The sequence below is a fragment of the Cibotium barometz genome, chromosome 11 (assembly GCF_041138505.1).
Source record: "Cibotium barometz isolate CiBa-2024 chromosome 11, ASM4113850v1, whole genome shotgun sequence".
NCBI classification, from domain to species: domain Eukaryota; kingdom Viridiplantae; phylum Streptophyta; class Polypodiopsida; order Cyatheales; family Cibotiaceae; genus Cibotium; species Cibotium barometz.
In genome coordinates this window covers 36,385,482-36,413,380 of record NC_141056.1, presented here as the reverse complement: position 1 = coordinate 36,413,380, position 27,899 = coordinate 36,385,482, and the positions used below count along the sequence as shown (strand labels likewise).

Genomic DNA, 27,899 nt, shown 5'->3' with positions numbered 1-27,899 from the left:
GCAAGAAGCCTGAGATTGACAAAGAGGATGGAAGAGGAGTAGAGAATTCAAGGCTGGAATCAAATCCATGAAGTTTGACGCCAGCAAGGCCCTATCTTTCATCTCCCAGTTTGAGATTGCTTTTCATGAGAGAAAAGATCAAATCTCAGACATGTAGGAATGTACATGAAAGAGGTTGGTCGTGTTGAATTGTGAACCAAGTTGTGCTTTGAATGAGTTGATGGTGGACAGGCTAGGGATGATGAGGAGACTCGTGACCATATTTCCCAACCAGGATGTTTTTGTCAGACTTTCCTTAATGCCATTGAAGCTGTACGTTCTGACTATTTTAGGTGTCCATGTTTTGTAGGTGTATGCTCCCACCACCCTAGCTCCAGCACGGGATTTATGCACCCTGAGATACACCGTTTGTACTGAGGATGGCAGCTTAGTGGTATTCCCTTGAAGCTTTACTGATATCATCATGTGACCTGCCATTGTTTCGTGACATATAACAGCTTAAACTTAAATCTTGATCTGGAACAACACAGATTTGTGAAAGGTCTTTGAACTGTACATATGGGATTCAAATAAGACCGCCTGTGCTGGGGTTTTCAAGGACATCAATGCTGCCAAGTGGGTATTTGATTAGACCTCATGATAATGGTGGGTCATTGGTGATGGTTGTTGACAACTTGAACTTTGAGGTACTCTCTTCATATATGTGGTTCTTAAACCTTGCAGCCGTGTTTTGTTTCCTAATGTAATCTCCTTTGCACCCTTGCACAGCTAGAAAGCATTGCTGGGAGCCTACATCCCTTCTGTGAGTCAGAGCTCATGCTTGTGCAGAAAATGACTCACAAAGTAAGCAACCAAGTCTACAAAATGCTTCTCTTTTTTTTTTTTTTGCATAGCAATGGTCAGTGCCACTAAATTGTGTGACTTGAGGTGCCTTCAGGTCCTGTGCCATCTACTAAACGTTGCAAGAGAACTAAAGGGAGGGGTCTCTGTAGGCAATCACCGTGCTAATTTACTACGGGGTTTTCGCCAGCGCCTTGTCAGGTTGCCCATGTTCCTGCCTTTTGGTCTCAAATTCTGTATGGGGAAAGCATGGATGCATAACTGACGTGCATTTTGTGGTTTTTTTTCCGTGTATTGTAGAGGTTTTAATAATGCAGTGAACTGCTTGTCAGAGGATGGTTGGATTTCACTATCTAGTGATTGCAATGGTCCAGTTAGTGTATATTTGAATCCATATCCGAATTGCAGACAGCCAGGCCAATCTGATTCTTTGAGTGATGTTTATCCAATAGTAGGAGGTGGCATTATTTGTGCCAGGACTTCCGTCGTGCTGGAGGTAAGCTTTTTCCTTGACTACATTGTAGTGGGTAGATATGTTCTATGAGTAGATGTTGACAGTACAAGGTGGTACAGGGTGTATCGCCTACATCCTTTGTGAATTTCATGCAAGATCATTATACAGCTTGGACACAGCTTGGTATGGAGTTATGCAAAGGAGCCATGCCAAAGTACAGTTCGGTACAGGTCCTCAATTCTGCTGTTGGAGGAGACGAGGTAATAGTCATTGGACTTGAGGATTAATCCTCAAGTGTTCTTGATGATAAGGTTTTAGTAGCACGCACGCATGCATGTGTGCATGTGTGTGCATGTATGTAAATGTGTATGTGCATCAATATCAAAAAATATAGTTATATGCAATTTTAAACACGTGCGTGCACACACACACACATTCCGTAAATCTTAGTAATCTGTTTGCCTTTTGTAGGTTCTGGAAGTTGTAAGGCTCGAAACCAATAAGCCTTCAAAAGCAGATGCTGCTGCTAATGGGCATGAAACGTACATGCTGCAGGTAGTTCTTATACCAACTATCGACAGATCTTTGCTGTTGTAGCTTATGGTTAGAGACAAATGAGATTTTGTTGCTGCACAGTTGACCACTTGGATTTGTTTTGCATTCTTTTGAAGCTGTGTAGTGGCTTAGGTGAAGCATCATCTGCTGGTGGCTCTACTCAAATGATCTATGCTCCTATTAATGCATCTATTCCCGATGATGCACCCCTTTTACCATCCGGCTTCTGTATCTTCCGCTTGGATAGTAGCATAGTGAGTAACTTACTACATCAATAGGCTTTCTTTTTGATATGTCTCTGATATCTCTAAGGACTCACACACACACACACACACACACACACATACATAAGTTGTCTTGCTTTGTCTCTTTCATGCAGGACATTTCATGCTTTTCACAGACTTTGGATTTGACTTCCACGCTTGAAGGTGGAGTACTTAATGGTAGACATAGTGACAGCCACCCTGGCTTGTTATCACATCAACAGCAATATATTCTAACAATGGCTTTCCAATTTATGTATGAAGACAACTTGCACGACACTGTTGCTCTCAAAGCTCAACAACATGTGCAAGGAATTCTAGATTTTGTTCGTACTGCTACTCCCATGTTCTCCTCTCGATTGATGTGCAACAAGGGCCATTTTTCAGATATGGATAGTTCTAACTTGGTGTGCAGAATTGCCGACAGCTACAGGTGTGTTGAGAAAGAAAGAAAGAAGAAGAAAGAAAGTTATATCAATGTCCCAAGGAGTCTATAATATCAAAAAATTACATTGTATCCATAAAGTAACTGTATCATGGAAAAAGGTGAACCATCTAGCTAAATAAACAAAAAACAGCCATGTGAATGACAATGTTGCAAATTAGCCTGTAATGGCTGAAGCATCCAATCAGGAAGAGGGGAGGACTCATCACCTCAGGTACAAGCCTCATACATGCTCTCTATATCCGCTGTCTTGTGGGGGCGCCTCCCTGTGTCTCTGGAGAATCCCTCAGATCTGGAACTGACGTGTGGAAGGTAGCCTCGATCCAGTAGGCCTTGAATATCTTGCCAGATGCAACTATGGAGTGCTTTTTCCAATGTAATGCCTGCGAGGTGGGGTGGCTCTGGTATCACCAGTGTCAGCAGCTTGTTTTGTCTGATAGGGGCATCCGAGTTCGAGGTCCCTTGTGCTTTGCGGCTTGGTCGAAGGAAAGAAGCTGGTGATGGGGGGCTGCGAAGCATCTGGAGCCTTAAACAGATTCCTTGATAGAGGTCTCTATGTCAATACAGCTCCATCAAGTAGAGTCCTAAGCAGCGGTGATCCAGGTGGGCCAAATCCATCTCTAAAGAGGCAATGAAACCTCCCTCGTATCTCATAGTACATTGGGCATATGAAGAGAAAGTGCTCCTCTGTCTTAAATCTACAGATCTTGTCCTCCCTCAGAATGCCTTCTCTTCTCTCGGTCTCCATCCTCAGACAATGTGATGAGACTCGGGTTTGTCCAATTGCTATCCGCATGGCATTTGACGTGTGTGGAGATAGCGAGGCTTCTGAATGAAACCATCTTCAATAATTTGCAGAAATAAAGAGAGACAAAGAAAGAAAAAAAAGAAAGTTCTATTAATGACTACAAAAGACCAAAGGGTCTATGAGACCAAAAGTGTTACAATGTGTCCATGAAGTGACAGAATCGTGGAAAAAACACGATTAAAAACCCAACTAGAGCTGAAAGAAAAAACAAATGTAAGTGATAGTAGTGATGGCTCTTCACATCCATTCCCTGCAGAGAGAGAAAGAAAGAAAGAAAGTTATATTAAACGTCTTCAAAAGACCCAGTGGGTCTATGAGGCCAAAAGTGATACAATAGTGTCCGTGTAATCTCATGACGGTACAAAAGAAAACAAAGACTAGAGCTATGAGCTGAGAATGTCAAATCCGAGCCATATGATACAAAGTGGGACCATCATCGTACAACCTATGGAGCTAACCCCCCGGTAGGGGGAGGAGGCCGTCAAGGATATTGAGCATGGGGTTAGCCTGTAAGAGGATCTGCAGATCTGCCGGGCATGGGAAGGTGGCTCTGTGCCTCTCCAAGATCTCCTGAAGCTGGGGCTGATGTTTGTGTTGCTAGCAAGGTCCAAGGAAAGAAATGATATATTAACGTCTCTAAGAGGCCATAGTGGCCTATGAGACCAAAACTGAGAGTACATCTGAAGTTGGTGTCTCATCAAAGAGAACAACTAAATGAGACTAAAAAGTACAATAAACTGATTGTCCTACAGTTATAAGAATAGAACTTTAAGACTCCGAGATGATACTGAGTAGAAAATACTGGAAAATACTGAAAAACGTATATCAGGTAGATCCATGTATGCTGATCAGTTGAAGTGTTGCCCTCTCCTTAGATCAAGTATCTCCGCCATGGGGCTGTCTAGAATGGAGAGGTCGTAGAAGCGAGGTAGGCGCCTCCAATGCCGAGCAATAATGGCTTTGATTTGGCGATGGTGAGGATGCCGTGGTCGAGATCCTAGTGGGCGTGGCTGACGAGCACGACATAAGATAATTGCTCTATCAGTGGTGACTCCTTGGGAGCGTGGTCGGTGCCCTGATGGCCCAATGGAGGAGGTATCAGGAGGTGTGTGGGCTGGGTTGCTGGTGCTAGTGCTGGTGCTGGTGCTGGTGCTGGTGCTGGTGCTGAAGAAATCTGTCAGGGTCCTCTGTCTAGGTACATCATGGCTCGGCCTCCTGTCTGCCAAGAGGGTCTCTCTGTGTCTCCTGAGCTCAAGTAGAAACAATCTCGGGCATCTCTGATCCTCAAACTCCATGACCCTGTGTAATGGCCCAAAACCCTCTCGGAAGAGGCAGTGATATCTCCCTCGGATCTCATAATAGACTGTACATCGGCAAATGTAGTGTTCCTCTGACTCTACCTCCTGGTAGCATAGCTGACAAATGCCATCCAAGATCTGATGCACATATCGCCCTGTCTCAATCCACAGCTGGTGTGATGAGGTCCGGATCTGTCCAATGGCACAACGTATCCCATGTGATAGGTGTACATCCATGTACGCCGGATGGATGATAAAATCATCCGGTGAGAGGTGTAGAAAATGGCTCTTGTAATGAGCCATTTTCGTGCCCAAGGGCTCAAGGGGGCTAGTCCATGTCCTCTCTGTGTCCACTCTGATGATATCCATCCTGATCATGCGGTTTTGCTCTGAGAGGGTGAGATCCAAAAATGGACAATCCAGACTGTACTGAAAGGGTGGTAGTGCCTCTATCCGCAAACCATGTAGGTCAAACCATGATCTCATCTGAGCGTGCCAACAATGAGTATCTCCATCCTCTGCTAACTGTATGGATGAGGTTAATGCCAATCGGGAGTACCTTTGCTGAGGGAGCTCGCATAGCCGCTGTAAAAATGTAACTACCTGGAATAGGGCCTCGGTTACTACTGGTGGGGCACCCAGCTCAGCCCGAACAATCTCATGTGGTACTGATGATTTTCTCCGAATCATGCGGGCAATCATCATAATCAGTGGTCTCTCCATTTGCCTCCATCCCTCATCTGTCCCTCTCTAAGATTTGTGATGTATACTAGGCCCCCAAATTGGAGCTCCGTACAGGAGGGTGGGTGTGACAAGCGTATCAAATAGCCACAATTTGGTGCGTGGCTCCTGAAACTGTATGTGTGCACACTGCTTCTCAAGTGCCCCCAAGGCTACATGCCCTCAAGCTAATCTAGCTGCTGTTGCCTCCGTCAGGGAGAAACGCGGTCCTGTGAAAGTGACTCCCAAGTAGACATATGACCTGACGTACTCTACCGGCTCCCCTCGGAAAGTGAACTGAGGCTCTGATCTCGTCACCCATGCCTGTGTGGTGTTAAACACCTGGTTTTCCCAAGGTTCACTGTCAGATCTCTATCCGCACAGAAAGCTTGTAATGCATCCAGGTGTCTCTGTAATGCCTTCGGAGAGTCTGAGATTAGAACAATATCATCAGCATATAACAAGATGGTATCAACACCCCTGCCAGGCATGCCCCTGGGCCTCCCAATCTGTCTACATAATCAGAGACCGCATCAATGTACAGTCCAAAGAGGGTGGGCGATAGCGGGCATCCCTGCTTCACCCCTATCGTGTTGGTCACCCTATCAAATAGTCCGCCTGGAGCTCGGACTCTACCTGTCTCACCAGACTCATACAAAGCATATATCCCCCACTGCATATCCTCGGGTACCTCAATGTCATGCAATCTGTGCATAAGCCTGGCACGTGGTACGGTATCGAAGGCTTTGCGGAAGTCCACAAAGCAGCAATATATCCTTCTCTTCTGTGCCTTGCCCTCTTCAATAAGTGCCCGAAGTGTCAGTATGTGATCCAAGGTAGAAAATCCTCTCTTGAAGCCAGCCTGTCCATGTGCTCGATGACCATGCCTCTCTGCCCATCGGCTCAGCTCGGACTCCAATATAGAGCCATATAATTTGGCCAAGTAATGACCAATCATGATCGTCTTGTAGTTGCCTGGTACGGTGGGGTCCCCACTCTCAAAGAGTGGTACAATGATATGCTCTGTCCAGCTTGTTGGGAAACGCTCACAAGTGGCACGATTAAACACATGTACGATGAGCGGAGCCAAAGTGTCTCGTGCATATGAGAAGTGCTCTCCAACTAGCCCATCATGATCTTGTGTCTTTCCATTCTGTAACCTGTCTATCGCATCTAGCACCATCCGCATAATAAAAAAGATGCTGCTAGCCGGTCTAGCTCCCAGTGGAGGGGGGGTGGGGGGCTGTCCTGGTGCATCATATAGCTCTCTAGCATAAGTATGCCATGCCTTAGGTGCAGTAATCGGAGTACCAGGCTGTCTCTCCTGAAACATCTTCCATGCCCTCTTGCTGTCCTTCCCTAGGAAGAGTTGGTAGATCTCCTCCTCTAGCTTAGCGAGATAGGCTGAGAGAGGGGGGGAAGGCGGAGAAGAGGGAAGGCTGCAGCAAAGGCAAGGGAGAAGGGGTGGGCGGGGGGGGGGGGGGGGGGGGGGGGGGGGGGGGGCGGCGCAGGCATAGGCGTAGGAGAAAGGGGGGGGGGCGGCGGGTGCTAACGTGACTGAAGTTAAAGGTGTTCCTAAGTTTACTTGTGTTGATACTTTCATGTTGGAGCATAGTAGTTGCATTGATTGTAGCTTTAGTTCAGCAGTTTTCGATCCTAATGACCTAATCCATATGTATGGATCGGCCATGGGGAAGTTGGTAGTCATATCTAGGAGCGCACACAATTTCTTGAATGCCGAATTGGTGCAGAAATTAGGGGTACCGATGCAACCAACTGATCACCTCTATCCAGTGGGACATGGACAAGTGTGGGATAGACAACCAATTACGATACAAGAGTATTTTGAGTGTCTAGATTTTTTGCTTATAAAAATAGATATAGAAGACTTGATATTAGGTAAAGAATGGTTCTATGCTAAGAACCAAGATGTCCATGTGGATTGGAGGAATCATACCATCTTCTATTCATATGGTGTCCATTTCTTACTTAGGAGTGATTTTGTGTGGATAAAACCCTCGAATTTAGCAAAACTTAATAATATGATTTCTTCTTTGGCCTATGAAGTGTAACAATGTGTTCTTGATCATCTAACGTGGATTTTTCTTTACAGTCAGTAGAGTTAGATCCATGAGAGACATAGGTACTAAATAACATCAAAGATAATTACTTTGAGGTTTTTCCTGCTGATTACCGCAAGGTTTAACTCCCAGTAGAGCACTAGATCATAGAATTTCCTTCGCGATTCCTTGTTTCCCCTTACTCACAGGTTGATTTTCAGGTTCTTTGGGGCGTCTCTCATTTCAGTAAGTCTCGGCATTTTTTGGTCTTCACTCTTAGGACTCCATGGCAGCCGCTCCATCATCCCCGACCGAGGCCACCGTTGCTGGCATATCCTTTTTCTGAAGCGGACCTTCAGGTTCTCGCCACGACTGTTGCAACATTAGAGACCTCCACACTGGTTTCCAAAATTGTTGGTAGCCGCCCTGCGCACGGACAACTCAGGGATCTTTTACAAGTGTGCCTCATTGGTGAGCCTGCAAAGATCACAGACATTCAGCCTCTGGGGCATGGATACTACCAGGTGGAGTTCGACTTGCCAGCGGCGTGAGACCAAGTCATGCAGCTGAGCCCCCTTGCATTGCATAGGGCGAATGCCTTCTTTGCGCGGTGGCAACACGGCTTCTATCCTGCATCTGCTGGCTGGCGTGTCGAGCTTCCCAGTGATAGTTTCCTTCCCAGGCCTTAGGAAGGAGTACCTCTTCTCCCGGTGATTGGTGTTGCCATCGGGAGAGTGATGGAATCCCCTCCTCCACTGCTGCCTCGGCCCTCGAACAGGCAGTCACGATTCCATCCCTCGGCATATGTGTGGCCTCGCCGGATTCAATGCCTCATTGTATATCTATTCCTGGCCTCCGGAGCGACCCCATCCAACAATTTGTGTAGTATTCAAGCCTTCCTGGTCAATGCTTCATTTGCAGGTAGATGAGATATTTAGCCAGAGCTTGCCCTCGGCAGCAGTCCAGGAGGCCGCCTCTGGTGGTCCCCCCCTCCCCCCCCGTTTCACGTTCAAATCCTCCCTAGGGGGTAGAGAGAGCATAGGACCAGCCAAGTCTCTTGGAGATTGGATAGCACACAAGCAATTAGCCCCGGAGATGAAGGAGAGAGACCTGTTAGGAGTCCAAGGTAAAGACAGGCTCGGCATTGACATCGACTCAACTATCTCTCAGGAGTGGGTGACTCCTGTCCCAGACCCGACTCGCCCAGTGTGGCTAGGTGTGTTTACTAGACATGATATTCTCGTGGTTGTCCATGGTGCAAATGAGGGCAGTGGTCTGCTCACTTTCTCTATTGGATCCCATGGAAGATTAGAGCAATTCGGGCTTCCCTTAGAGGATTTCAGTGGTTGCACTTGGCAGAGGGTGAGGGTGATTGGTTTTCAGGCACGGGAGTGGCACATAGACCCTCACCTGCCAAGGTGGCCAGGGAGAGATTCTGACGACTATGGATATGGGAGTGCTAACCTCTCACGCGTTTATAGTGGGACCTGAGAGAGTGGAGTTGGCATGACCCCGCTGATCGGGAGGAGTCTCTAGATGCCCCCTCCTTTGCATATATAGCGCGGCTAGGCCGTAGGATCTAGATGCAAGAGATTGATGGCACCTTGGCAGCAGCAACACATTGGCAGTAGTCATAGGGCCTCTCACAGCGCTTCCTCTCAAATTTTTGGAAGAGGCTATGGGACAAGTTTTGGCCTAGAAAGATCACCCTCTTTCTTTGGCTGATGGCACACAAGATCTTGGTGGTTGGCACTTGGCTGGCAGTTGGAGGTCGGCCATTAGCTTGCCCGAGGTGCGGCCACCCTCAGGAGTCTGAGCGTCATTGTCTTTGGGATTGCCCCAAGGCTTAGCAGATTTGGAGGCAAATTCTCCATTTTCACTATGGACAGGGCCTCCACCCAGATCATTACATGGGGCATTGTTGCTTGGGCCACAAAGGCTGAGGTGGTCAGTGCTTACGAGGAGGATGGGGGAGGGTTAGCCCTTTAGCTCTCTCACCACATTTCGGCAGGACCAGTCACAGCCCCACCTACAGACCACTGGCGACCAGGCTCATGCTAGAGATGAGTAACATTGCAGCTTGGCACATTTGGCGAGCTAGATGTAGCAAGGCCATTGAGGGTACCCACACTCCGCCTGCTGAGTCCATTAGGAGCATTTGGCTCAACGTGATTCATACCCTCCGCGGTCAGTGGGGGAAGTTATAGGGAGGTTCTGACCGCATGCGAAAGCGGTAGGAAGCTTTCTTAAGACTCTGGAGGCCTGGGCCTCCCCTCACAGATCGAGGTGGTGACCCCACTTGGCATTACAGACCACATGTGTGGTTATTCCCCCCCCCCCCCCCCCCCCCTTAGGGGATAGCCTTCTCCTCATAGAGTGGCCAGCCGGAGGAGAAGTGCCTCTTCCCTTATGATCATTTGATTCCCGCCCCATACATGAGGCGAGTTTGTATCTAGCCCATTGTGGTTGTTTTTTCATTAACTAATAGAAGCATCTTTTTCTTGGGAAAAAAAAACTTCAGTCACGTTAGATTACTTGGCTGCATTGGTATCTCCAACTTCTGCACCAATTTGGCATTCATGAAATTATGAGTGCTCCTAGATGTTACCACAAGCTTCCCCATGACTGATCAATACATACAGATTAGGTCATGAGGACCAAAAGTTGCTAAACTAAAGCCACAATCAATGCCACTACTATATGCTCTAAACAAGAAGGTTTCAACACAGTAAAATTAGGATCACTTATAACTTCAGTCACGTTTGCAGTGTGACCCTTTGCCTGTGGGCAAAACTAGCGAGTGTGGCCCTTCTGGTTGTAAGTAAAGTATCTACCTTCTTTAATATTATGAAGCCTCTTCGCCATATGTTTCTGCGGATTGGCATCATTTTTGTTTTTGGACGGCCTTCCTGAGTTTAAACTTTCACTGAGTAGTGGTGTTTGTTTTTGACACATTCTTTGTGTTGCCGGCCAGATTCAGAGGGCATATCCCATATGTTCAAGCGTCATTAGCTTATTATTGTAGTCATTTATATGGTAGTGATGTGTGGATGTAGGCTAATGATGGGTCGGGGCATTTTTATCCTTCTAGGAGGTTTTTTCCCCAAGTGTGTGTACACACTCTTATGAGTGAGTGTGTAAGTGACCTTACCATGTCACTTGACTTGTACTTCACTAATTCTCATCAATCTATTGTTGTGCTTCTTTGTATCCCTGCTTACTTGTGTGTGTGTTGCTACCTTTGTCTTCACTCCAACAATTAGAGAAGGTTCTCTTGGCTCTCGCCTCCGTTGTAATGTTCATTACCCATCACTAACCCAGAACTTGCACATAATTAAGATTGCATGTCTACGCGGCACCTAAGTGCGGAACGCACATGACATCCCCTCTTGCTCATCTTGTTGATGGGAGTCAAAGTGATTCTCTGTAACCTGTCAACATAAATTGATCCACAAATGTGTATGGTGTGCAGCACTTGACCTAATAAGCTATCTGAACAACTGGGCAAGACTTTGCATTGAACGAGTAACTGCCCAAGTTACCGTGGCTTACCATAATGGCAACCATTGATTGGTCCTTGGATTAAAGCTCACAAAAATGCTTAGTATCCATCATTGACCTGAAGCTTGCACATAAAGAAGGTTGCATGTCTACATGGAACGCAAGTGTGGAGTGCATGTGACATCCCCTCTTGCTTAGGTTGTTGATGGGAGTTGAATTGCTTCTCTGTAACCTGTTAACAACTCCAGTTAATCAGCTTCGTGCCAAACTGCCGCGCACATACTGAGGGGAAAATTGCATTAAAACTGCATCTTCTTCTTCTTTTGTGCCTTCCTTCTTCATCCGCAACATATGCTTCATGTTGGGGCTCGGAAGTGTAACTGTTGATTTTTTTCGGAGTGGTGCTAGAAAACTTCCTTACTTCTCTGTGCACTTGCCTATGCATTGCTCCATGATATCCTTTGCTCTGAGCTTTGTTCCCAAGAGAAACCACTATCACACACCCAATACATGGACTTGATGATTATCTTAGCTCTAGCCTATGTTGATATCAGAGCGAAGGTTTTGGGTGTTTGGTGTCTCTCTCTCCTCTCCTCTCTTGAGTTAAGGCACCAAAGTAGTTGCACAACTCAGTTTTGTATGTAACATGTGAAATCTGTCACCATTTGGCTCCCTAAGCATGATTTGCTATGATGTAAGTGCATCAAAGTTCTTCTTTGGGACAACGAATGTTACTAGCCTAGACATTTCCGAGTATGAAAGGGGTATGGTGGACTCCCATGACGTCTAAATATTTGGAAAGTACAAGATTTGGGAATTGGGGATTATCCTGGAATACAAAGGATCGCACTCCTAAAATTTAGGAGAGTTGCTATTTTTGACCTGACTCCAATGGAAATTCTGTTTGCGTCATTACATCTGGAATTGAACAAATACCCAGAGTCGCCAGCGTACCTATGACAAATGGGCTACCAGCTGGGATATTTTTAAAGGCAAAGATTATGGGAGGACCCTTCTCTTAGATTGGGACATGTGGCAAGAAAGTGGATCAAAGTGAGACAAGTGGCCTCACACTTGTTGGACAGTGGATCAAAGTAAGACAAGTGGCCTCACACTTGTCACTTCAGCTATTGTGTGGCTCTCCACTTGTCATTATAGTCTTCTCTTGCCATTATAGCTCATGGGAGGCCCTAATCTATAAATTGGAGCCCTCTGTCTTCATTTGGAGTAGGCTCTCTTGTTGCAAGATCTCTTCTACCATGTTGGCTTCTCGCATTCTTGTCTACATTGCCGTATGGAAGCCTCTATACTACTTAACTCCCCTCTACAGAGGGTTTCTCTATTTCTTTAGCCTCTTCATGGTTGTATGCATGCTGTACGAGCTGAATCAACCATTGTACCAGCCATTGTACCTGTTGTACAGACTGAGTGGAGGGCTGTACCTGCTATTTGTAGATTCTGTACCTGCTGTACCAGCCATTGTACATGCCATATTGGCTGAGTGGAGGGCTGTACCTACTGTTTCAGATTCTATAGCTGCTGTACCAGCTCTATTGGTGCTGCCCTGACTTGTTTTGGTTGCCCATGGTTTTGCCCAGCTTGTTCTTGGTGATATATATGGTATATTATTTGCTTAAGCTGAGTTTTTCTCACATATGGCATCTTGAAGACCCGTGGTGGTGGGGAGATCAGTACCCAGCTTGGACATTTCCCAATATGAAAGGGGTTTGGTGGACTCCAAGACGTCTAAATATTTGGAAATTACAAGCTTTGGGAATGGGGGATTATCCTGGAATACAAAGGATCACACTTCTATGCTATTTTTGGCCCGACTTCGATGGAAATTCTGTTTGCGTCATTATGTGTGGAATTTAACAAATACCTAGAGTTGCCAAAGTACCTATGACAAATGGGTTACCGGTTGGGATATTTTTGAAGGCAAAGATTATGGGAGGACGGTGGACCCTGCTCTTAGATTGGGACATGTGGCAAGAAAGTGGATTAAAGTGAGACAAGTGGCCTCACACTTGTCACTTCAGCTATTGTGTGGCTCTCCACTTGTCATTATAGCCTTCACTTGCCATTATAGCTCATGGGAGGCACTAATCTATAAATTGGAGCCCTCTCTCTTCATTTGGAGTAGGCTCTCTTGTAGCAAGCTCTCTTCTACCATGTTGGCTGCTCGCATTCTACATCGCCTTATGGAGAGCCTCTACACTACTTCACTCCCCTCTATAGAGGGTTTCTCTATTTCTTTAGCCTCTTCATGGCTGTATGCATGCTGTACGTGCTGAATCAACCACTGTACTTGTTGCACCAGCCATTGAGCTTGTTGTACCAGTTGAGTGGAGGGCTGTACCTACTGTTTTTAGATTCTGCACCTGCTATACCGGCCATTGTACATGCTGTACCGGCTGAGTGGAGGGCTGTACCTACTGTCTCAGATTCTGTAGTTGCTGTACCAGCTCTATTGGTGTTGCCCTAACCTGTTTTGGTTGCCCATGGTGCTGCCCGACTTGTTCATGGTGAGTGTATCTGCTTCAGCTGAGTTTTTCTCACATATGGCATCTTGAAGACCTGTGGTGATGGGGAAGATCAGTACCCTCACAGGAAGAGGTGGTTTACACACATTCATGGTATTTAGGGGCTTCTTTTAATGATAGCCTATGTGTATGGTCCAATGATGGTTGTATATGGATAATCTGGCATCTCCCATGGGGAGAGTAAGACCCTCAAATCTTTTCCATGTTATATTTCTCCTTGGGTAATCAAATACTCCAAGGGGGCGGGTCGGCCCATTCCGGCCTCTATGCGGTGTTAGCCTTGCACATCTCTCTTTCCCAGTTTTGTGGGTTAAGTGGCGTATGTGGCTATGGCCAATTTCAGTGTTAAATTGCATCAATGGTCAAGTGTTTTGGCGAAACCCTCGGGCCCTCCGGGAGCGTTTCTCTATTTCTTTAGCCTCTTCATGGTTGTATGCATGTTGTACGAGCTGAATCAACCACTGTACCTGCTGTACCAACCATTGTACCTATTGTACCGACTGAGTGGAGGGCTGTACGTGCTGTTTTTAGATTTTGTACCTGTTGTACCAGCCATTGTACATGCTGTACCGGATGAGTGGAGGGCCAAACATACTGTTTCAGATTCTGTAGCTTTTGTACCAGCACTATTGATGCTGCCCTGACTTGTTTTGGTTGACCATGGTGCTGCCCGACTTGTTCATGGTGACGTATATGGTATATTATTTGCTTCAATTGAGTTTTTCTCACATACAGCATCTTGAAGACCCATGGTGATGGGGAAGATTAGAACCCTCATGGGAAGAGGTGGTTTACACACGTTATGGTATAGAGGGGCTTCTTTTGATGATAGCTCATGTGTATGGTCCAATGATGATTGTATATGGATAATCCGGCATCTCCCATGGGGAGAGTAAGGCCCTCAAAGCTTGTACATGTTATATTTCTCCTTGGGTAATCAAATACTCCAGAGAGGGGGGGGGGGGGGGGTTCAGCCCATTCCGACCTCTATGTGGTGTCAGCTCTGCACATCTCTCTTTTCCATTTAAATGGCGTATGTGTTAAGGGTGTGGCCAATTTAAGTGTTAAATTTCATTAAAGGTCAAGTGTTTTGGCGAAAACCTCGGGCCCTCCAAAAGTTACAATGAATACTAGCGTGAATAGCCATTGCATCTATTTTTAACCAATGTGATTGGTAATGCTTCATAGCTAGTATGACTAGCACCACACTAGTGCTAGTAGGCACCATCTACCTTGTGCCCAAATTCTGTATTGGAATAAAATCCTTGGGGAGGGACGATGTCTCTGGCCCTAGTGTGGTGTATTGTGTATAATTTGTGCTGTGTGAATTGGTTAATTGTTGTCTGGTGTTATTCTCTTTAACCGCAAGATAAGGGCTCAACCACAACTAAGTTGTGTGGTTTCCATGGTGCATTGTAACATGTCTGTGGAAGGGTGATCTAATTAATGCTAGCCAAGGATCTGAAATCACACAATAGACAAGCCTTATAGTGTGTACAAGCCCATAAGTTATAGTACATAGTACACTTAGTACTTTTAATGTACTAAGTGCACTATGTGTACTAGTGCAATATACATGTGTGATAGGGGAGTCACACACTCATCTTGATGAATTGACTTATCCCCACAACTCTCTCTCTCTCTCTCTCCCTTGTTCTCTCCGTGTATGTCTCCCACATGAACTCTAACCCTAATTATCTCTCTCATTCAACTGGTATCAGAGCTGGTAGCCTGTGTGTGCTGCGTGGGCAGAATCTCTTGTAGGTGCTAAAGCACATGTGAAGCTGCCCTGTGCAGAACAAGGCAAACCAAGTCGTAAGCAGCGCTCGCAGAAGCAGGTGAGGAGCTAAACGCCGCCAGCAAGCAGGTCGACTAGGAGTCAGCGCTGGGCAGCAATACGTCGACTAGGTGTCAGCGTTGGGCGTAGGCTGGCTGCTGGGCGTGAGCGAGTACCCGTAGTCGGCGTCTCAACAGCTTCGCTTTGTGTGGGCTGACCCGATTTCGCCCAGCCACTCGTGAGTAAGACACGCAGGCGAAGGCAGGCGGACACGTAACTGGCTGTGGACCAGAACCAGGCGCATACCCCAACAGAAGCTGAGGTAGCGAGGAGGCCAGCGCATTCAACCCTGGCTACCTGCGCTAGGCGAAGGCAGACGACACGCCTACGTGGTGGTGGTCAGGCGCATACCCAAGCATTCAGGCGCATACCCAGGCGGGCGCCCGTCAACAGCACATTCAACGGGCTTTTGGGCAGTGCTCATAGAAGGCCCCAGGAAATTCCGTTTTCTCGTGAATGGGCGGCCAATCAAGAGTTTTCGCTCCCACAACGCCTCGCTGCCCAACCATCCGTACAGCAGCAGCAGGAGCAATAGCATCAACATCAACAAGAAGTGCCCCCCCCCTTCTTCTGCAACAGCATCAACACAAAGAAATTCAGCCTGCAGATCAGAGAAATTCAAAAAATTAAGAGGTATTTGCCTTCAATTTTGGGAATTTCTTATCAATTCAATCAATTGAGCAGGTACAGGTGCCCAATTGCTCAATTTTGAGCAAAATTGGCAAAATTGGGTGACATTGGTCACAATCAGGATCAATTTGCAGGAAATTGGATGTCAAAATTTGGGGCTTTTGATGTATTTGTGCAATTAAGCATTCATACATGCTGTATGATGTGAGAAATCGCACATTCGGGCAAAATTGCAGCAAATTGCAATGCAAATCAAGGGGCTTTTGTGCCGATTGGATTGATTTGCATGCAGGCAATCGCATTTGATGCTTTGGGCAATGTGTTGATCCCTGACAAGCACTCAATGTGCGTGTAAATCAAGGGGCTTTCATGTATTGGATGTATATGTGGCCAGGGGGAAGCACCGTGAAGACTGTGGATGCCTTCATGTGCGTCAATGTACCATGTATGATCAGAAATTGATCTTAAATCAAGGGGCTTTTCAAGATTTTATGCTTGTTGAGCTTGGCAAAGCAGCAGGCAAGACATTTATGCCTTGAATCCTCAGAAATCAGCTTGCAGTCAAGGGGCTTTTGCCCAATTTCTGTTCGGGACTGTTGTATGCAGTGTTCGGGACTGTAAAAGTCTGATTTTCACTCTTTTGGACAGCCAGGAGAGCATTTATTGCTACTGTATCTGCTGGTACAGATTTGGCACAGCTTTGTGCAAGTTTTGGCATGGCTGTACACTGATTTGAGTGAGGAAAAGGTTCAATTTCAGTTGCTGTACTTGCCGGTACAGGTTTGGTACATCACAGGTGAGCACTTAGTACTGCTGTACAGTACTTTGGAAGGGGAACAGAGCACATTTAAGGTGCTGTCCTAAATCTGCAGCAACTAGATTTTGGTGATTTCATCACATAAAGTGGGAGAAAAGTTGCATTTGTGCTTCCGCAGTGGGAGATAAAGTTTGGGAGAACAAGTGTGAGCACTTTGTGTGCTTTTGGTGCAGTGTTTGTACATTTTGCAGGGAGTCAGGCATTGACAGGTTGCATATTGCTATGGCAACCACAGGTGAGAGCTCTTCATTGCTTCACATCAAGAAGCTTGAAGGCTCACATAACTATGATATTTGGCAAACCCAGTGCTATAATGTGTTGCTCCAGAAGAAGCAGCACAAGCCTATCAAAGAAAGGGGTGTAATGCCCGCTTCTCTTACTGCTGAAGAGTGGGAAGATATGGATGAGCTGGCAAGATCTACTATTATGTTGTCTGTGTCAGACTCTTTACTTTTTAGCATTCGTGAAGAGAAGACAGCTTGGGGAATGTGGCAGAGATTGCAGGACTTGTATGCCCAGCAAAGTGCCTCAAGCAAAGTGTATTGGTTGAAGAAACTCATAGGTCTTCAGATGAAGGAAGGGGCGTCTATGGCAGCCCATCTAAATGAGTTTAATGGTATTGTCAGCCAAGTTATAAATCAAAAGTTGGCGATGGACGATGAGTTCAAAGCCACTTTTCTCTTATGCACTTTGCCAGAGAGTTGGGACACATTCAGGACAGCCACTAGCAATTCGAATGCTATGTTGTCATATGCAGATGTTGAGGGTGCTCTTCTTCAAGAAGAGATGAACAGGAAAAACAACTTTGTTGGAAAGTCCAATGCAATGAATGCACGTGGGAGATCCCAGCAAAGGGATAAAAGCCAAGAACGGGGAAGGAGCAAGTCTCGCTCCAAAAAGGACTTGGAATGCCATTATTGTGGCAAGAAGGGACACATCAAAAAGCAATGCTATAAATGGAAAAATGATGAAAAGGAAAAGGGAAAAGGCAAAGACAAAGACAAAGATGAAGCCAAAGATGTAAAGCCAAAGGGCAAAAGTGGAGTAAAGATTGAAGAAATCAATGTGTCACATGCAGGTGACAGTGAGGATGAGGTCCTATTCACGTCTTCACTTGATGCCCATTCACTTCTTACAGGAGATGGTCATGGTATGCACTCATGGATCATTGATTCAGGTGCCTCCTTTCATGTCACAGGTTGGAGAGACTTGTTTGTCAGGTATACTGTTGGCAATGAAGGAGTAGTTTATTTGGGTGATAACCATGCATGCAAGATTCTTGGCAGAGGTGATGTGAGGCTTGTATTTTCAGATGGCTCACAGCTTATGCTCCATGATGTCAGACGTGTGCCTGAGATCAAGAAGAATCTGCTTTCTACTGGACAGCTTGATGATGCTGATTATGTTACCACATTTGGTTGTGGAAAGTGGAAAATTAGTAAGGGCTCACTGGTTGTTGCCAGAGGCTCTAAGGTGGACACTCTTTATTTCATGCATGCAGGTGTTTGTCACCATGCTAATGTAAATGCAACCGAGCTGCCGGAAATCTCTATGTGGCATAGCCGGTTGGGACACATGAGTGTCAAGGGAATGGAGCAATTGTCTCGTTTGGGTTACTTGCCTTCTCTAAAGTCCGTTCATCTTATAAACAGGTCACCTAACACGAGGCTTGGTGGGAAAGTGCCAGAAGAAGTATGGACAGGGAAGCCTCCGTCATACAAGCACTTGAGAGTGTTTGGTTGCGTTGCGTACGTGCACATACGCAGGGAAATGCGCACCAAACTTGATCCTAAGTCTCACAAATGCATATTCCTAGGATATGGTGACAGAGGTGAAATGGGGTATAGACTTTGGGATCCCGTGAAAAGAAAGATTATACGCAGCAATGATGTCATTTTTGATGAAACATGCATGTATAAGGAGTCTGTGGCAGAGTCATCTTTGATGATGATGGACATCATGGACAACAACCAAGGGCTGTAAATCAGCCATTACAGCAGCAAAACCAGCCCTTAAATGGTGCTGAAAATGGTCCAAATGGACAGCCAGACATGGCAGAAGATATCCCTATGGATATACCACAGTTAGAGGAAATACCGGGCATGATTTTTCAGCCTTATGGCATGGAACAGGAGCCACCAATGGGTGATATGCAGGCTGGACAGCAACCTGCAAATGATGGTCATTGGGTACGGAGGTCCACAAGACCCTCCAGAGCCCCTGACAGGTTTGTTCCAGGGGTTGACTACTTGATGCTTACTGACTGTGGGGAGCCCTCATGTTATAAGGAGGCTTTACAGAGGGTAGACAAGGCTCTTTGGGAGCGTGCCATGAAGTCAGAGATGGATTCTCTGCACAAAAATGGAACATGGAAGTTGGTGCATTTGCCTGCAGGCAAGAAGGTTTTGCCATGCAAGTGGGTTTACAGGCTCAAATGTAAAGCCAAGATACAAAGCCAGGTTAGTGGCTAAGGGCTTCAAGCAGGAATATGGTGTGGACTTTGATGAGATCTTCTCTCCAGTGGTCAAAATGACCACACTTAGAGCTGTATTAGCTATGGTTGCTTATGATGATCTGGACTTGATTCAGATGGATGTGAAGACTGCTTTTCTTCACGGTGATCTCCATAAGGAGACATATATGCAACAGCCAGAGGGTTATGCAGTGAGTGGAAAGGAGAAGCTTGTATGCAAGCTGAAAAAGAGTCTTTATGGGCTCAAACAGGCACCAAGGGAATGGTATCATAAATTTGATACATTCATGAAATCCCAGAAATTCAGGAGAAGTGACATAGATCACTGCTTATACACCAAGAAAGCTTTGGATGGCAGTCTATTGATCCTCATCTTGTATGTTGATGATATGTTGATTGCCGGGAAATCTCGTTGTTGGGGTAAAGGCCCCAAGTATGTACAAGTGTGTACATGTGTATAAGTGTATGCCCATTATTTGGTCCGTTTCACATTCACTTATTAATAAGTGTGGAGTGCACTCCAAGTCATATGTATGGAGTGCACTCCAAGTCATTGTAAAGGTCACTCTTCTTATAAAGGGGTTGTGGTGTGCCCCTAACTACAACAAGCCAACTATTCACACCCACCAAACATTGGTGTGCTCTCTCTCCCTCTCTCTCTCTCTTACTCTCCCTCTCTGTGTATGTCTCTCCCATGAAACCCTAAAGCCGCAGGTCCTCCTTGCTCCTTCAACTGGTATCAGAGCCTGGTTCTCTTGCTTAGGGTTTTGGCTGCGGTGCTCTTCTGTTCTCCTCTCATCTCCCTCGACTTTGGGGACTACTTTTGTCGCGAAGAACTCCAATTCTGTAGCGAAGAAAGCTTGGGGACGACTTCTGTCGCGAAGAACTTCAACTCTGTCGCGAAGAACTGCAAGAGCTTGGTCGCCGGTGCTCCCCTCCCTCTTCTCCTCTGCTGGTCGCCCCCCTTTCTGCTGGTCGCCTCACTTTTGCAGCTGGCCGCCTTCCTTTTGCTGGTCGCCCTGCTGTTGCAGCCAAGAAGGCTGCCCAGGCAGCTCAAGGGGGCTGCCCAGGCTGCCCACGCAGCCCACAGGGCTGCCCAGCCAGCCCACGCAGCCAGCCAACGGGGCTGCCCAGCCAGCCAGCCACCCAGCCCACGTGGCTGCCCAGCAGGCCCACGGGCTCCTGGAGTGCCTCCCTTTATCAGATCTGCAGACACACAGCCAGCAAATTTCAAGAGGTATTTTGCTTCATTTTCTGGGGCTTTTTCTTGTTTTCCATGCAATTGTGCAGATTACGCAGGTAATGGTGGAAAACAATTGGGGCTTTTGTCAATTAAAGCCAATTTGCAGACATTGAAGCCGAAATTTTGGGGCTTTTCATGTATTGGCACCGGACAGTCACAATTGCAGGCATTAAGGTGTTAATTGAAGCATTATTGCATCAATTGAGTCCAATTTTGGGTAATTGACCGTCAATCGAAGCTCATTGCAGTGGCAATTTGGGGCTTCTCATGTAATTGGACAATTGGTGATGCATATGTCTTGTGGTAACACTGTCCATGCATATTTGACAATTTTGGGTCAATTTTGACCAAGTTTGACTGTCAAAATTTGGGGCTTTTGGCAAATGTATGTGGCTGCACTGTTTATGACAGTTTTGGGAGATGTATTTTATGTCATTGTGTCAGTTTGATCATTGACAGTGGGAGTATTCCGCAGTGGGAGATATACCTTGGGAGAACATTTGGGTGCAGTGTTTTGCACAGATTCCGCAGTGGGAGATATACCTTGGGAGAACATTTGGGTGCAGTGTTTTGCACAGATTCCGCAGTGGGAGATATACCTTGGGAGAACATTTGGGTGCAGTGTTTTGCACAGATTCCGCAGTGGGAGATATACCTTGGGAGAACATTTGGGTGCAGTGTTTGCACAGGGTTGAGCACTTTGTGTGCATTTGGGTGTAGTGTTTGCACAGGTTTGTAGAGAGTCAAGTATTGACTTTGGTTGTACTTTGCTATGGCAACCACAGGTGAAAGTTCTTCTTTGCTTCACATCAAGAAGCTTGAAGGCTCTCATAATTATGACATTTGGCAAACTCAGTGCTACAATGTGTTGCTCCAGAAGAAGCAGCACAAGCCTATCAAAGAAAAGGGTGTAATGCCTGCTTCTCTTACTGCTGAAGAGTGGGAAGATGTGGATGAGCTTGCGAGATCCACTATCATGTTGTCTGTGTCAGACTCATTACTTTTCAGCATTCGTGAAGAGAAGACTGCTTGGGGAATGTGGCAGAGATTGCAGGACTTGTATGCCCAACAAAGTGCCTCAAGCAAAGTGTATTGGTTGAAGAAACTCATAGGCCTTCAGATGAAGGAAGGGGCTTCTATGACAGCCCATCTCAATGAGTTTAATGGTATTGTCAGCCAGGTTATAAATCAAAAGTTGGCAATGGACGATGAGTTCAAAGCCACCTTTTTGTTATGCACTTTGCCAGAGAGTTGGGACACATTCAGGACAGCCACTAGCAATTCGCATGCTATGCTGTCATATGCAGATGTTGAGGGTGCTCTTCTTCAAGAAGAGATGAACAGGAAAAACAACTCTGTTGGAAAGTCCAATGCAATGAATGCACGTGGGAGATCCCAGCAAAGGGGGAAAAGCCAAGAAAGGGGAAGGAGCAAGTCTCGCTCCAAAAAGGACTTGGAATGCCATTATTGTGGCAAGAAGGGACACTTCAAAAAGCAATGCTACAAGTGGAAAAATGATCAAAAGGAAAAGGGAAAAGGCAAAGACAAGGATGAAGCAAGTGAAGCCAAAGATACAAAGCCAAAGGGTAAAAGTGGAGTCAAGATTGAAGAAGTCAATGTGTCACATGCAGGTGACAGTGTGGATGAAGTCCTATTTACGTCTTCACTTGATGCCCATTCACTTCTTACAGGTGGTCATGGTATGCACTCATGGATCATTGATTCAGGTGCCTCCTTTCATGTCACAGGTTGCAGAGACTTGTTTGTCAGGTACACTGCTGGCAATGAAGGAGTTGTTTATTTGGGTGATAACCATGCATGCAAGATACTTGGCAGAGGTGATGTGAGGCTTGTATTTTCAGATGGCTCACAGCTTATGCTCCATGATGTCAGGCATGTGCCTGAGATCAAGAAGAATCTGCTTTCTACTGGACAGCTTGATGATGCTGATTATGTTACCACATTTGGTAGTGGAAAGTGGAAGATTAGTAAGGGCTCACTGGTTGTTGCCAGAGGCTCTAAGGTTGATACTCTATACTTCATGTATGCTGGTGTTTGTCACCATGCCGATGTGAATGCAACCGAGTTGCCGCAAATCTCTTTGTGGCATAACCGGTTGGGACACATGAGTGTCAAAGGAATGGAGCTCTTATCTCGTTATGGTTATTTGCCTTCTCTTAAGTTCTCAGGTTTTCAGTTTTGTGAGCATTGCATCTATGGTAGGCAACTACAGTGCCCTCACAAGAAAGCTCTTGGACAGAAAGATGCTCAGTTAGAGCTTGTGCATACAGATGTATGTGAGATGCCTCAGCTTTCATTGGGTGGGGCAAAGTATTTTGTGTCATTTATTGATGATGCCACACGTAAGGTGTGGGCATATCCTCTTCGTCTGAAGAGTGATACATTTTCAGTGTTTGAGAAGTTTGTTGCTCATGTTGAGAATCAAACTGGCAAAACACTGAAGGCTTTGCGTTCCGATAATGGTGGAGAGTATATGTCCAAACAGTTTCAGGACTTTTGTGATGCTAAAGGCATCAAGAGGGAGCTCTCTACTCCTTATGATCCTCCACAAAACGGGACAGCAGAGAGGATGAACAGGACCATTCAGGAGAAGGTCCGTTCTATGTTGTCACATGCTGCATTACCTCATGGTTTTTGGGCTGAAGCTGTTATGACAGCCGTTCACCTTATAAACAGGTCACCTAACACGAGGCTTGGTGGGAAAGTGCCAGAAGAAGTATGGACAGGGAAGCCTCCGTCATACAAGCACTTGAGAGTGTTTGGTTGCGTTGCGTACGTGCACATACGCAGGGAAATGCGCACCAAACTTGATCCTAAGTCTCATAAATGCATATTCCTAGGATATGGTGACAAAGGTGAAATGGGGTATAGACTTTGGGATCCCATGAATAGAAAGATCATACGCAGCAATGATGTCATTTTTGATGAAACATGCATGTATAAGGAGCCTGCAAGGCAACAGGAGCCTGGCAGAGTCATCTTTGATGATGATGGACATCATGGACAACAACAAAGGGCTGTAAATCAGCCATTACAGCAGGAAAACCAGCCCTTAAATGGTGCTGAAAATGGTCCAAATGGACAGCCAGATATGGCAGAAGATATCCCTATGGATATACCACAGTTAGAGGAGATACCGGGCATGATTTTTCAGCCTTATGGCATGGAACAGGAGCCACCGATGGGTGATATGCAGGCTGGACAGCAACCTGCAAATGATGGTCATTGGGTACGGAGGTCCACTAGACCCTCCAGAGTCCCTGACAGGTTTGTTCCAGGGGTTGACTACTTGATGCTCACTGACTGTGGGGAGCCCTCATGTTACAAAGAGGCTTTACAGAGGGCAGATAAGGCTCTATGGGAGCGTGCTATGCAGTCAGAGATGGATTCTTTGCATAAGAATAGCACATGGGATTTGGTGCAGCTACCTACTGGCAAAAAGACATTGCCATGCAAGTGGGTTTACAGGCTCAAAGTTACACCTGGGACTAAGCCAAGGTACAAAGCCAGATTAGTGGCAAAGGGCTTTAAGCAGGAATATGGTGTGGACTTTGATGAGATCTTCTCTCCAGTGGTCAAAATGACTACACTTAGAGCTGTGTTAGCTTTGGTTGCACATGAGGATCTGGAATTGGTTCAGATGGATGTGAAGACAGCCTTTCTTCACGGAGATCTCCATGAGGAGATATATATGAAGCAGCCAGAGGGTTATGCAGTGAAAGGGAAAGAGAAGCTTGTATGCAAGCTGAAAAAGAGTCTTTATGGGCTCAAACAGGCACCAAGGGAATGGTATCATAAATTTGATACATTCATGAAATCCCAAGATTTCAGGAGAAGTGACATAGATCACTGCTTGTACACCAAGAAAGCTTTGGATGGCAGTCTATTGATCCTCATCTTGTATGTTGATGATATGTTGATTGCCGGGAAATCTCGTAAGGAGATGGATGCCTTGAAGCAGAGGCTGCATCAGACCTTTGATATGAAGGATTTGGGTGATGCAAATCACATCTTGGGTATGCGGATTCTTCGGGACAGAAATCAGCATGTGTTGTATTTGTCTCAGAAGGAATACATTGGCAAAGTCTTGCAGAGGTTCAATATGGATGGGGGGAAGAAGACTAGTACTCCGTTGCCTCCATATGTGAAACTCAGTGCTATGGACAGCCCACAGTCAGATAGAGACAGGGCTGATATGGCCAAGATTCCGTATGCCTCAGCTTGTGGCAGTCTCATGTATGCCATGGTTGCTACCAGACCAGACATTGCATTTGCAGTTGGTGTGGTTAGCAGATATATGGCCAACCCTGGCAAGAAGCATTGGGAAGCAGTGAAGGGTATCATGAGATACCTAAAAGGCACACAGGATATGTGCATTTGCTTTGGCAAACAGGATGCATTAGTGCATGGTTACACGGATTCGGATTATGCCGGTCATCCAGATAACCGGAAGTCTACTACCGGTTATGTGTTTACATTCACAGGAGGTGCAGTATCATGGATATCCAGGATGCAGAAGTGCATTGCCTTATCTACTACAGAGGCCGAGTATATTGCAGCCACAGAGGCTTGCAAGGAAGCATTATGGCTATCTCGGTTAGTGGCAGATTTGGGCTATACAGGGGATATTCCATTGTTGCATTGTGACAGTCAGAGTGCCATCCAGTTGGCAAAGAACCCTGTCTTTCATGCAAAGACGAAGCATGTGGATGTGAAGTATCACTTCATCAGAGAGGTGATAGAGGACAAGCTGATTCAGCTTGTCAAGATTCATACGGATGACAACCCAGCGGATCTGTTGACCAAGAGTTTACCTCCAGAGAGGTTTGCTCACTGCAGGCACTTGATGGGCATTGGATGATCAGACATCTGCTGATCTCTCTCCTCTTTTAGGCACACACTGGCCTTTAAGTGGGAGGTTGTTGGGGTAAAGGCCCCAAGTATGTACAAGTGTGTACATGTGTATAAGTGTATGCCCATTATTTGGTCCGTTTCACATTCACTTATTAATAAGTGTGGAGTGCACTCCAAGTCATATGTATGGAGTGCACTCCAAGTCATTGTAAAGGTCACTCTTCTTATAAAGGGGTTGTGGTGTGCCCCTAACTACAACAAGCCAACTATTCACACCCACCAAACATTGGTGTGCTCTCTCTCCCTCTCTCTCTCTCTTACTCTCCCTCTCTGTGTATGTCTCTCCCATGAAACCCTAAAGCCGCAGGTCCTCCTTGCTCCTTCACTCGTAAGGAGATGGATGCCTTGAAGCAGAGGCTGCATCAAACCTTTGATATGAAGGATTTGGGTGATGCAAATCACATTTTGGGTATGCGGATACTTCGGGACAGAAATCAGCATGTGTTGTATTTGTCTCAGAAGGAATACATTGGCAAAGTCTTGCAGAGGTTCAATATGGACGGGGGGAAGAAGGCTAGTACTCCTTTGCCTCCATATGTGAAACTCAGTGCTATGGACAGCCCACAGTCAGATAGTGGCAGGGCTGATATGGCCAAGATTCCGTATGCTTCAGCTTGTGGCAGTCTCATGTATGCCATGGTTGCTACTAGGCCGGACATTGCATTTGCAGAGTGGGAGTGGTTTCTAGATACATGGCCAACCCTGGCAAGAAGCATTGGGAAGCAGTGAAAGGTGTCATGAGATACCTGAAGGGCACACAGGATATGTGCATTTGTTTTGGCAAACAGGATGCATTAGTGCATGGTTACACGGATTCGGATTATGCCGGTCATCCAGATAACCGGAAGTCTACTACCGGTTATGTGTTTACATTCACAGGAGGTGCTATGTCATGGATATCCAGGATGTAGAAGTGCACTGCCTTATCTACTACAGAGGCCGAGTATATTGCAGCCACAGAGGCTTGCAAGGAGGCATTATGGCTATCTCGGTTAGTGGTTGATTTGGGTTATACAGGGGATATTCCATTGTTGCATTGTGATAGTCAGAGTGCCATCTAGTTGGCAAAGAACCCTGTCTTTCATGCAAAGACGAAGCATGTGGATGTGAAGTATCACTTCATCAGAGAGGTGATAGAGAACAAGCAAATTCAGCTTGTTAAGATTCATACGGATGACAACCCGGCTGATCTGTTGACAAAGAGTTTGTCTCCGGAGCGGTTTGCTCATTGCAGACACTTGATGGGCATTGGATGAGGCCAGTTTCAGCCTTGATATGGCCTTGTATATTATCATGTACATGCTGATTTTTTCTTTTCCTTTACTTAAGGGCACTTTGCCTTTAAGTGGGAGGTTGTTGGGGTAAAGGCACTATGCCCACCCTTATAGTGTGTACAAGCCCATAAGTTATAGTACATAGTACACTTAGTACTTTTAATGTACTAAGTGCACTATGTGTACTAGTGCAATATACATGTGTGATAGGGGAGTCACACACTCATCTTGATGAGTTGACTTATCCCCACAACTCTCTCTCTCTCTCTCTCTCTCTCCCTTGTTCTCTCTGTGTATGTCTCCCACATGAACTCTAACCCTAATTATCTCTCTCATTCAGACCCTACGTAACGGCCCAAAACCCTGCGTAACATAGAGAGAGAAAGAAAGCTGTATTAACGTCTACTAGAGACCGAACTCGACCTATGAGACAAATCAATGTACAACTGTCAATGTCTTCTGGATGTCCAGATTAAAAAAAGGACAAAATGAATATGAAATAAAGTATGAAAGTACTGAGCTAGTGGGGGGGTGTGATGGATGGAGCACTACTGCTAGAGGCTCAATATGCAACCTATATGCGTAGGGTATACAAGAATGCAATGCAGATCTGTCTAGCTCCAACCAGTACCATAATGGGGGTGTAATATGTGACACATAGGCGATTGCGAGGCAAAATACCTCGGAGCATGATCTCCGGGTGTGAGTGTAAGTGAGCTAGCCGTGCTCTCGGTCTCCGTCTGGCTCGGAGGTCCGTAGCGCGTTGAAGTGTAACCCCCTCGTGTGTCAAGGTAGGCACTGGCATAGATCTCTGGAAGAAATCAGTGAGCTAGAGCTGTTGCCCACCTCTCCCTGTGGTATGAGTCTGTATCAGTGTCTCTTTGGCGCTGTCTCTCTAACAAGAACTGGCCAAATCTGCGCTGGTCTGCGGACTCCATGATCTGGTGGAGTGAGGGATGTCCACTGAAGATGGTGGTGTATCTCTCTCTAATGACACTATATGCTCTGCATCTGCATACATAATGTTCCTCACTCTCAACCTCCTCCTGGCATAGTCTGCATATCCTCTCAGCTCTGGGGATCCGTGTTGCCCTACCTACCTCAATCTCAAGCTGGTGTGATGACACTCTGAGCTGGCCAATCGCCACTCGGGCACTGTGAGGCATGTACACATCCATGTATCCGAGTCTCTGTATGAATCCA

At 46.1% G+C, this 27,899-nt stretch overlaps 1 protein-coding gene across 3 annotated transcripts in view; it reads left to right on the top strand.

The window, feature by feature from the left end:
• The window catches only part of LOC147634130 (homeobox-leucine zipper protein HOX32-like), a 38,415-nt gene that overhangs the window by 8,579 nt on the left and 1,937 nt on the right, over positions 1–27,899 (top strand). For all 3 annotated transcript variants that reach the window (XM_086805264.1, XM_086805261.1, XM_086805263.1), the window contains 9 exons: positions 350–433; positions 531–686; positions 769–843; positions 938–1,041; positions 1,141–1,336; positions 1,414–1,554; positions 1,766–1,849; positions 1,966–2,103; positions 2,229–2,545. In XM_086805264.1, the coding sequence (XP_086661390.1) occupies positions 350–433; positions 531–686; positions 769–843; positions 938–1,041; positions 1,141–1,336; positions 1,414–1,554; positions 1,766–1,849; positions 1,966–2,103; positions 2,229–2,545 (1,295 nt within the window). The remainder of the gene's footprint in view (positions 1–349; positions 434–530; positions 687–768; positions 844–937; positions 1,042–1,140; positions 1,337–1,413; positions 1,555–1,765; positions 1,850–1,965; positions 2,104–2,228; positions 2,546–27,899) is intronic.